At 40.2% G+C, this 11,265-nt stretch overlaps 1 protein-coding gene and 1 long non-coding RNA gene across 2 annotated transcripts; both read right to left on the bottom strand.

The window, feature by feature from the left end:
• Nucleotides 1–443: 443 nt before the first annotated feature.
• LOC116066675 lies at nt 444–1,111 on the bottom strand. The gene is made up of 3 exons (XR_004109018.1): nt 1,032–1,111; nt 755–831; nt 444–468 (listed from the first exon to the last, which is right to left on the bottom strand). It is a non-coding gene; the product is annotated as an uncharacterized LOC116066675 (long non-coding RNA).
• Nucleotides 1,112–1,163: 52 nt separating this feature from the next.
• Nucleotides 1,164–9,188, bottom strand: LOC116066538. Its single transcript, XM_031322655.1, has 10 exons — nt 8,995–9,188; nt 7,919–8,106; nt 7,148–7,285; nt 6,527–6,665; nt 6,206–6,383; nt 4,745–4,886; nt 2,965–3,105; nt 2,304–2,356; nt 2,113–2,192; nt 1,164–1,175 (listed from the first exon to the last, which is right to left on the bottom strand). Exons 1-10 carry the CDS (start codon nt 9,103–9,105, stop codon nt 1,164–1,166), a joined length of 1,182 nt encoding a protein of 393 aa, XP_031178515.1. The 5' UTR covers nt 9,106–9,188.
• Between the last annotated feature and the right edge of the window lie 2,077 nt (nt 9,189–11,265).

Here is an 11,265-nt window from a genome sequence, read left to right as displayed (position 1 = left end):
CACCTTAATGCTCGCCACCGCCCTACAATACCAACGAAAGTCTGAGGAAGCGGAGGAGAGGAGCCAGCGGTTAGCCCAAACCGCTGCCCAACAAACCACAGTGATGGAGGAAGCATTAGTATAGCATAGAATAGATCATTTAAAGTACTAATAGCACACTGTAGGAATACCTAAATGTTACTTCAGTATAGATCATGTAAATATAGGTTTAAAGTGATACTATATTGATATCTGACAATCCTAAGTGACCTCCTGAAAACCCAATAAACAAACATAATAAAAATAACAAAACAAAATAATGTTTTGCAATTTTCATTTGCAAGTAAAACATTTTTGCAGTTGGCTTTATTATAAATGGACAAATAACACATATTGGATTGCTGTGGTTGTAAATTACTGTTGCACACTACTGACAAGGCGTGCACTCGTATCTGATGGCAGCCCTTGTCTCACCAGTTCATCTTTAATCTGGGGAAGAAAAATAAACAATGGCGCTGTGATATGATGATCACAACTATCAGATATGTTTTGTGTAAAGTGGGAGCATTGTTATATTGTATGTACTTCTGAATCATCAGAAGTGAAGCTGACTTTCAAATATCACACATTTGCATCTAGCCTTGGTTATTAATGTATTTATTACAAATTCCGTAGCACCACCAACATATAATTAAGCATGGAACTAGCCCCAGCAGGGGCAGTTATCTAATGCTTTGAAATGCTTTGAATTCTAATAGAAAAAGAAGAGTCTGACCTGTTGTAAAACGATACTCCTGATGTACTCTTCAGATAGTGGAGATGGAGAGGAAAGCTTCATTCTCAAAATAACAACTAGAAGCACAGTGAATCAACATTATAATTCGGGCAACAAGGGTAAAACTGAGTAATACAGAGTCTACTAAGACAAGGTCTTCCATTTTCAGGCAGCTCAAATTCCATTGTTCATACTTAGCTCCGTTACTTAGCTATGTATAGAGTATGTCCATTAAGGGGATGATTATACAGTCTAAAACATAATTTGTCATACTCACTTTGGTTTGACACGTTGGGAGCTGTTGTATTTTTAGGTGTTGTAGCTGGTGGTGGACTTGTAGTTTGTGGGGTTTGTGTGGTTTGTGGGGTAGTGTTGGTTGTTGTATTTGGGGCTGTGATAGTTGCATTGGTCAACAGGGAAGCTGTTAGCGAAGTGGCGGGCGCAGTTTCTAGGGTTGTTGCAGGTGGTGTAGTGATGGTTGTAGTTGTCAATGGTGTAGTTATTGAAATGTTGGTTGTTGTTTGTGTATTTGTTGTAGTTGGTGTAGTGATGGTTGAAGTGTTCAATGGGATAGTTGTTAGGGGAATGTTGGTTGTTGTAGTTGGTGTCGCGATGGTCGTTGTGGCCAATGGTGTAGTTATTGAGGGAGCTGAGGATGTAGTTTGTGTGGTTGTTGTGGTTGGTGTAGTGATGTTTGTAGGAGTTAATGGGGTTGTTGTTGAGGGAGCTGTGGTTGTAGTTTGTGGGGTTGGTGTTGTGATGGTTGTTGTGGTTAGTGGGGTAGTTGTTGGGGGAATGTTGGTTGTTGTAGTTGGTGTCGCGATGGTCGTTGTGGCCAATGGTGTAGTTATTGAGGGAGCTGAGGATGTAGTTTGTGTGGTTGTTGTGGTTGGTGTAGTGATGTTTGTAGGAGTTAATGGGGTTGTTGTTGAGGGAGCTGTGGTTGTAGTTTGTGGGGTTGGTGTTGTGATGGTTGTTGTGGTTAGTGGGGTAGTTGTTGGGGGAATGTTGGTTGTTGTAGTTGGTGTCGCGATGGTCGTTGTGGCCAATGGTGTAGTTATTGAGGGAGCTGAGGATGTAGTTTGTGTGGTTGTTGTGGTTGGTGTAGTGATGTTTGTAGGAGTTAATGGGGTTGTTGTTGAGGGAGCTGTGGTTGTAGTTTGTGGGGTTGGTGTTGTGATGGTTGTTGTGGTTAGTGGGGTAGTTGTTGGGGGAATGTTGGTTGTTGTAGTTGGTGTCGCGATGGTCGTTGTGGCCAATGGTGTAGTTATTGAGGGAGCTGAGGATGTAGTTTGTGTGGTTGTTGTGGTTGGTGTAGTGATGTTTGTAGGAGTTAATGGGGTTGTTGTTGAGGGAGCTGTGGTTGTAGTTTGTGGGGTTGGTGTTGTGATGGTTGTTGTGGTCAGTGGGATAGTTGTTGGGCTTAGGGTGGTTGGGTCTGTAAACAGAAGTGAATACACAGAATATAGATTACAAGTGAACTTCATCAATCTAGGAAATTAGCAATGTAATTTAAAACATTTTAAAAACAAGGAAGGGTTCCACTCACCGTTTCCAACAATCACAATGACACATCGGAGCTCAGAGTGGTATTTGACCGAACTATTGAGATAAATCAATACAGTAGCTTATTCACAAAATTATGTTACACATAATTTTAGATATTTCAAGACAGAATGTCTTTCTTGGTCAAACTCTCCTCCATTTTTAAGAAATATTGAACCATTCCGAGAAATATTCTTACTTGCTTTTTTTTGCCAGGAATTAGATGAAAGGACCAATAGTACCACTATACGAAACCATATATCAGTTAAATATGAATCAACAGCCTGAAGTCTTGTCGTGCTCTTAGCTAAGAAATCATCTGCACATAATCCCCTCGAAAATCACTACTTGACTTGTCGTTGTTTACACTTTGTTTTTGAACAAATTAAACATACAAGATATAACGTGTTTTTAATGAGTTTTAGAGATGCTGGTAAGTGAATGTTGTTGTTGTCATCTCTTTTAACTCTGTACCAGAAAGTAAATGAGCCTGTTTTCCGAAAACGTTAAACTATTCCGTAAACGTTTTATATCAGAGACCAAAGGAAGGAAAATGTAAAACTTAAAGCAAATGATGCAACAGATAACATTCCCCATTCTCTTTAAAGACATTAAGAACACCATTTCTTCCCACAACTCCTTTCTTACATTATATGTATACTAACTTGAAAACTGCCTGTATGACAAAACAGATGGGGTGGCTTTCTCCATCTTCGTTTCCAGACGGCGTCCATTTCAAAGTGTACTGTCCCGTTACTGATGTATTCTGGATTACGTTGTAGGGCCCACTGAACAGGAGCTCTAATCTTTAACAAACGGAAGAAGAACGGGTTTGGCAAGTTAAATAATTTCCAAAACCACACCCCACACACAAATGGAATGAGTTGGTTATGCTGCACTCTTGTCAAACCTGTCTTGTTCATGAAGTGTTGGAGTTACACAACAGATCAGATTCCTTGTGCACCTTAAAACCTTGGCGAATGAAAACCATTTGTGCGTGTGGCTAATGTCTTCATTATATAAGTATTTTGTAGAGATGCACCGATTGACCGGCCGGTGACTGTAATTGGCCGATTTTCACATGATCGGCCATGACCGGCGACCAGCTGGTCAGTCAGACATATGCCAATTTTATGCCGGTCAAATGCACTCAGGCGCTGCATGATTAACATTGCGCAACATCAGCATCACACATGCACACGCAGGGTTTCCGCTATATGCATGTAGCAGCGGTGCACTACCGCTCCATCAGCTGTTTATGAAAGGTCATAAAGTTGTAATTATACACGGCTCTGCAGAGCAGTCTGCTCTGCTGATCTCAGGCGAACAGTCAGCCGCTCTCTCTCCCCTCTGAGGCTGACAACTGGAACATGAAAACCGCACTCAATGCCGGTCCCGTGAAATATGACAGCTACAGTTTATCGGAAAATAGTGTTGGGCACACTGACTTTGAAGAATCTACTGTTTATCAGACCCCAGATGAGACAGGAAGCTAACGTTAGCGAACGCTGCGGTCCCTCTGACACCCCGCTGCAGGAGACGCTGTATTCCTCCGATAAGCTATATTAACGTTACTGTTTAAAACGCTTTCCAGGGTAGTGGGGATGCATACCGCTCAAAACCAACATGAAAAACGTAGTAATCTTACCTCAGCGTTTAGTTTTGTTGCTAAACTGTGTGTAAAATGAGCGGTGACATTAAATTATCGTTAAAATTATCTGTTTCAGGTAACGGCACTCTAGGGTACCTTTTATTTGCTGGATTGTTCCGAGGTAACCGCAGGGAGCTAACGTTAGCAGATAAGCCCGTTGAAAGCAACGGTATTGTATTGGTCATATTTATGCACAATGACAAATGAAGCAAACTTGCTAAAAAAGGAACTACATGCTGTTTTCAGGTAGCGTTGTTGACGTTCAAACAGGCCTGTGTGTGTTTTGAGAAATATCTTTATACTGCAAGGACATATTTATTTGTTATTTATATATTATTTTATTGCCATTACCTGTTTTCCATGTTTTCATACATACATAAGTTTAGTTTGCTAAATATATCACATTTTTTTAGTTGGATATTGGATGTGAAAAGAAGGAAATGGTTCTTCCATAACATTGCACTTTAGATGTGTGTGAATTTCCCACACCAGGAGTAAATTATATAGTTCTATTTTATAGCGATCGATTATCTGTTAAAAAAATGTTCTATGTAAAATGTTCTATTAAAGAAAAGATAGAAAATAAATATTTATGTGTGCTGTAAAGTGGTTAGAAAAAATGAAATCGGAATCGGCAGGTCAAACTCAATGAATAATCGGAAATCGGAACGGCCTAGAAAATTGTAATCAGTGCATCTCTAGTATTTTGTATCTAACCAGAGATCCTTCTGCATCAGTAACCTGTGGTATTTTGATATGTTTGTTATTTTAAATGTGTTTTATATTGGACTTACGTGGAGATATTTGCTACTACGCTGATGTTGATTTCCAGGACCTGATTGACACGGGTGTACAGCTGAGCTCCGTTGGCTGGGGTTGGAGGCAGGAACTTGGGCAGATAGAGTCCCTCTGTGCAAGATGGCACTGCAGGGCCCACTGGAACAATAAAGAAAAGCAAAAATGTTCTGAAGATGGCGATGCCAGTCGGTTCGTCTATCCATCGGTCCACCACCACCAGACTAGAATATCTCTGCAACTGTTTGATTGCCATAAAATGATGTCCAAACATGAGTCATGAGATGCATTTAGTGACCCTGCAACTTTTCTGTAGTGCAACCAGCAGGTCAAGATTTTTACTTATTCTGTGAAAATTCTTGAGCTCTACTATCGAAAGGAACAAACTTGCTAGCTGCTTACAAAGCTGGATCCATTCAGCTTTAAAAATACCACGTGTGTGACTATTTTGCAATTTTTACAGGATAACCATCTTAACATATATATCACAGTATCACGGTATATGGAATTACACAATCCCAAAACCCTAATGAAAAGAAGGAAAAGTTGAACATGAGATGGTGCATCTCAAGAGGTTTATCCAGCTAATTAAAATTTTGAGTGAAATGAATTTTTTTTTTGCAAAGTAGTGTATCAAAAACAGTATTGTTTTTGTTGTTTTTTATTGTAGTTTGGGGATCTTGTTGGCAGTATCAAAATAATTCAGTACAACAGTAAAAAGAGTTAGCAGAGAAAGCATACAATCTATCATGGACATTATTGAACTACCTCATTAGATTATAATGATTGCCAAATAACTTTGATTACATACACTCCAAAAACTGATCCACTCACTGACAACCTGTTCTCACTCCGAACTCGTAAAATATGGACGTTTCGACAGTGTCTGTCAGCGTCTGAAGCGACGAAAAAAGTGCCCTTCAGTATGTGTGTAGAACGTACGGAGGAGAGGAGCAGCTACACAGGGTTTGAAGATGACGTAACACTAAGAGCGACTACGGTAGCGAGTAGTATGCCACATCCATGGTAGTATGTAAGGGTGAAATTCCGCATAGGGAGGTTAGTAGGGGTGGTGGATGGGTCAAACATAGGACTTTCACCCAGGAGACCAGGGTTCGCATCCTGCGTGTCACTTTTCCTAAAGTCGTTTTCTTCTTTTCCTAAACCCAACGGTCCCGTTATTACCGCGTGTCACGGAAACGTAATCCCACCCACGACCTTTTCCTTAACCGCGTCAAAAGGGACGCCAATAGTCCCGACCAAGCGCATTTAGATAAAGCGCGTTATATGACGCTAAAGGAGACTTTTAGCGTCAATAACAACGACAAAGGCACCTGACCAAGCGTCCATATTTTACGAGATGGGAGTGAGAATCTGTTGTCACTGAAGATTAACTACTGAGATTATTTGTAACTTTTGTGCAGTTAAAAAGTGCAGGCTGCCAAAACAAGAAATCTTACCCCTTAAAGCAAACTGAACAGGTATTTTGCTGATAGAATTGTTGGTAGTTATGATCGTCTGCGCCCCGTTGGTTTGCGTCAGGGTGATAGTCTGCCGGGGAAAGTCCTCCATCACCAGCTGTATGACGTACGCACCTTCGTTACTGCTCAGGGTGGGGCTGAATGACAGAGTACAGGACTGCAAGAGCACAAAAAGGGACATTAGGTTTAAATAAAGTATTTTCTATCAAGTAATAAAAAAGGCAGTTTGGAATAAAAAAAAAAGTTGATTATGATTGGATTATAATGTTAGCATCTTTAAGCGTCTGTGTTTGGACTTACTGATGAGAGATTGAGAACAGACGGCGGTGTGCAGGTGGCACACTCAAACTGTGTCGCGTTTCCATATCTGCATCTAACCTCATCTCCATCCGGGTCAAACGCCAACAGGTTGAAATCTCTCTGACAGTTTGAAGGAACTCTGACGGAGAGGAATTTTGTGCAACCTTGCATTAGATGCTATCTACATCACGAGCCAGGTAGCCAACCCAGCTGCTGCTGGATGTCAAGACAAAGGTATCTAGTAAATGTCAATCTAGTGTCAACGTGTCAACAAAGGAATTCAATACTGCATGTTTCCTGACTCACTTGTTCCTCAAGGAAACTTACTGCTGCTTGAACCTGAACCATTCAGGTTTCCCCTATTAAAGGCATTGTCCTACAAATAAGTCATTTAAAAAAAAAAAAAAAAAAAAAAAAGAATTCTGGGTATAACAAGTTTGAATTGTGGGGAACACACAACATAAATACACACTGAGTCTGATGGTTTTCTTTTAAATGTGTTGATTCAAGAGGTTTATTGCTATATGCACAGTAAAGAGACCTTACACCATGCAACAAAAAGCTTGTGACACATGGAATGGTTTAAAATACAAAGTGTATAATAACAGTGAGGAGGCTTACATCAGGAGTGGCAGGATGGTGGTCTGGGGGGATGTGTTGGCTCGGCCGATGTCTGACCGGTTCCTTAGTTCCACCAGGGTCACAGCACTCCACGAAAAAATGCTCTGTATGTTATCTATCCAGTTACCACTAGAGAACCTTCAAAGTTCACGAGAAAGACAGTTTTTACTGTGCTGAACAGAACCTGAGTGTGTGGGCGTATGGGTAGCTCACCTGGTAGAGTGTGAGCCCCATGTACAGAGGCTAAATCCTTGCTGCAGTGGCCGTGGGTTTAATTCCTACCTGTGGCTGTTTGCTGCATTTTTATTTAGAGCCTTATTTTTGCACTATTAAAGTATTTTTCAGAGCATTAAGCTGTTGTCCAGACTTTACCTTCTTTGAATATTTGCTTAAACTGTCAATGTATCCCTAATGGCATAAGGAAAAAAACCAATCAGAGCAGAGGAGCCTCTAGTGTAGTTTCAATGACTGCTCATGAACTCCGATCGCACTGTAAAATGAGGGGAATTCATTTCAACAATTCATTACTTGCTTGGTAGCTATTAAGGGGGTTTTCTTTCCATGGACTCCAAAAATCCAGCTGAACAGTTGAAATTTTGGAGGTTTTATGTATACAATATATATATATATATATATATATATATATATATATATATATATATATATATATATATTTATATTTATATTGTATAAAAATATGTTGGCCCTCTGTGAGGTTGCTGTGAAATATACATTTATATCATTTTTTATGCATTGTCATGGTGCACTCACTGCAGCTGGAACTGGGCGTTGCTGGGAACCTGGCGAGTCATGATTCCCTCTGTCTGACACCACTCTCCACTGCTCTCCTGGTCCACTGTGTTTTGCACTAAAGAAATCTGGCTCCCACAATCACCACTGCTGCAGGCCCACGAGGTATTGGTACAAGTGTGGAAGTTGACCTTATAGCGAAGGACCGCCTGCGGTATCACAGTCAACATTTCTTATGGCATTATTGACAACATCCAGGACACAAAAAGGGAACACTTCAAAAAACAAACTTCATTGTACAGTATATTTAACCCCTGTGTGGTGTTCATATTTTTGTTACACAGCCAATGTTCCCGGATCTGGTGGACCCACCACATTATTTGGCTTTTAAATCAATACAGCCATAACAATTTATGTAAAAATACTTAATAGATGTTTACTTTAGCTCAATTAGCAATGATATATACATCATTTATGGTTCATATTTGCCATTTACCCCTGTGAGATCACATTTATGATCATATGATCATTTTCGTTTTTTGTGAGAAAATAAGGAAATTCAATTATAAAAAAGGTAAAAACAATAGAAACAAGATTTTTGATCATTATTGGTGCTTATTTATTAGAACTTAATCAGAACAGGTGAAAGTGCTTGAAATGTAACAATTGTGTAACTTTGTGAGGGAATAGTAGGTGCAGAAAGACAACATAGTTTCATAGCACCTACAATTAAATACACTCGGGTCCAGTAGACCCCAACACCTCATATGTAATAGTTATAGGGTGTACCGTGTGCAGTCATTGAAAATAAGTTATTTTTTATGTTCTTCACAGAAAAGGAGCCAAGGCCAATGAGTTTGAGTTAGAAGAAACAATAAATAGCATAATTTTTCTTTTAGGAAACATTGAAAATGGGTCCCATAGACCCGAACACCATACAAGGGTTAAAAAAGAAAAGAAAATATATATACAGAGAATCCCCTGTTTTGCCTTATTGTTCTCAGGACTTAAAATACTGCAGTTATGGAAAGTTATTTTACTTAGTTATTGTCAAATTTCAACAGGTGAAAATTTAATTAGAAGGAAACTGTACGTACCGTGATGGATCCACTTGTGTCAGTGTTTTTTGGGTAGTAAGTCATCACTGTTCCATAAAAATGAGAAGCCTGGGCGCTGCAGACGAGCAGCAGCAACAGAGAGAGCGACATAGTGGATGTGCTAGACTCTCCACACAAAGACAGCAAATAAATACCAACTCTAACACATACAGACTACTTCCAAACACAGCCTCGCCTTCACTCCTCCCCCCTCCCCTCTCTATCTTTTGCGATTGTTTTCTACAAGGAAGATCATTAGTTGGAAATCAGACAAACCAGGAAACAGTCTGGTATGAGGAAAGTATGTTTTGTGTAATGGTTGCACGATTATGATCAGCAATGAAAAAATGTTGAGTGCAGACAATGCAGTTATCTTGATGAATGTGTCAAAATCATGCAGATGACTGTTCTTGTACACCGAAGCTAAAACATTTGACTGATCTGTATTTTAAACCTTTTCGCATGATGAGGTTCAAAGAGATTGAGTGAAATGGGCAGAATCCCTGTTGACATCATACAGTCAAAGGGCATTGTAAATTAGACATCTTTTAATGTGTAAGGTGTGGTAATGCTTTATTTTGCGAGGAAAGGGGGAAGAGAGAGAGGGGATGACACGCAGCAAAGGGCCGTGGGTCGGATTAGAACCCGGGCCGCTGCCAGCGACTCAGCCTACATGGGGCAAAAACCTCTACCAGGGGTGTCGGACTGGGGATGGAAATGGGACTGAGTACCCAGGGCCCCTCATGTGAGGAGTAGAGCTGAATTTCTATCATGTTACACGGGCTCGGGTCGGGCTCTGACTTGCGCGGTAAATGAGCAGTCAGGTGAAGTGTTTCGATTACCGTGAAAATGGATGCTGAGGATGTGAAACAGACGTTGGCATCTGGAGGACTTATTTTATTTCTTTGTTCCAACTTCCATGTGGCCTATAGCCTATGTTAGTCATGAATAAATTATGTTAAAAAATGTATAAATGACTCATTCTTGACGAAAGACAAAAAAGCTGTGTGTGTGCAGCGCAGTCTATTTTTTCTTTCTCTCCCTTTTCCGCCGAGTGGTGCGTGTGCCCACTCGCGGTGTAAAGAGCGTGTCCATGCTATTTTGACATGATATGCACTCTAATCACTGCTGATAGACGGCCTTTTGTACAGTCAGGCTGTAAACGGGTTCGGCCTTTTAAAAAGCTGTCAATCAAAATGTACTTGTCGGGCTCGGTCCTTTTCGGGCCGAACTTTTAAGGCCCAATTACAGCTCTAGTGAGGAGGGCCCAAAAAGATGCTAGAATGAATAGCTGTGGATGCGGGGAGGGGCCCATAGACAATGCCTTGTTAAAGGGCCCAGAAGTTTGTTCTACTCCCCTGAGAGGTCGCCCCATAATGCAGTATTATCTAATCAGTTGTCTTTGGGATTTACCAATAAACATCAAAGCGTTTGTGTTGTGTGAAAACTGTCACTGTCTCAGAAACAAGTGTCAGGATGTGACTGTAGGCTCAAAGTAGAAGTAGAAGTCTACTATGCAGATATTTTTTTTGTTGCTTCCTAGTTTTATACAAGGACTTTTAGTTTGCTCAAATGGACACAGACTGTAATATTGTGAAGCTCCAGCAGACCTCAGGTGCACTTTCGAAGTGATGCAGAAGATTCTCATGAATCTGGATGGGCAGAGCTCGTCGTCGAAAGCACAATTCCCAAAAAACAAGCTCATGGAAAAAATATGCTCAAAGTAGAACTCTACAAGGCAGTTCTTTTTTCTTTTTTTTTTTTGCTTCCTAGTTTTCACAAGGACTTTTAATTTACAAGTTGAAAAATCTTTTAACAGGTCTAAGATATTTCTACTTATGTGAAAAACGTGTTTGTACTTTTCCAGAAGAAGCTGTTATGTTTAGAGATGTTCCGATACAATTATTTCCTTACCGATTCCGATACCCAACCTTGCCTATCGGCCAATACCAAGTACCGATCCCATACCAGTGTGTTAAAAATGCTTACATTTTATTATGTTTTAACAGCTGTACTATCCTTGTATGGATGTGATAGTTGCTATCATTGTTGTATGTGGCTCAGGTTAAACGTTTTGTGATCATACACAAACAATGAATGCCATAGAACTTTTTTATCTAGTTTGACAGTAAGTGTAACAGTAGAAAAAAAATTAAACTTTAATGTAGATTTTCTTTCTTGGCTAAATTACGTATTGCATAGATGCATAAACCAGTCCCTCCAGGATTTCGCAGCCTTTTTTTGAGATTATTGCGGCCCAAAATGCCTGAT

Source organism: Sander lucioperca, chromosome 10 (genome assembly GCF_008315115.2).
Source record: "Sander lucioperca isolate FBNREF2018 chromosome 10, SLUC_FBN_1.2, whole genome shotgun sequence".
In the NCBI taxonomy this organism is placed as follows: Eukaryota; Metazoa; Chordata; class Actinopteri; order Perciformes; family Percidae; genus Sander; species Sander lucioperca.
Note: the sequence above shows the minus strand (reverse complement) of the source record. Positions and strands in the feature narration are given on the sequence as shown.

What these genes read in the sequence shown, in the direction of transcription:
- LOC116066538 (XM_031322655.1), bottom strand. Translation starts at nt 9,105, where the DNA reads ATGTCGCTCTCTCTGTTGCTGCTGCTCGTCTGCAGCGCCCAGGCTTCT. An exon ending in ACACAAGTGGATCCATCACG is followed by an intron (nt 8,107 to 8,994) that starts GTACGTACAGTT and finishes GTGATACCGCAG; the next exon opens with GCGGTCCTTCGCTATAAGGT. An exon ending in TGTTCAGTTTGCTTTAAGGG is followed by an intron (nt 4,887 to 6,205) that starts GTAAGATTTCTT and finishes TTATTGTTCCAG; the next exon opens with TGGGCCCTGCAGTGCCATCT.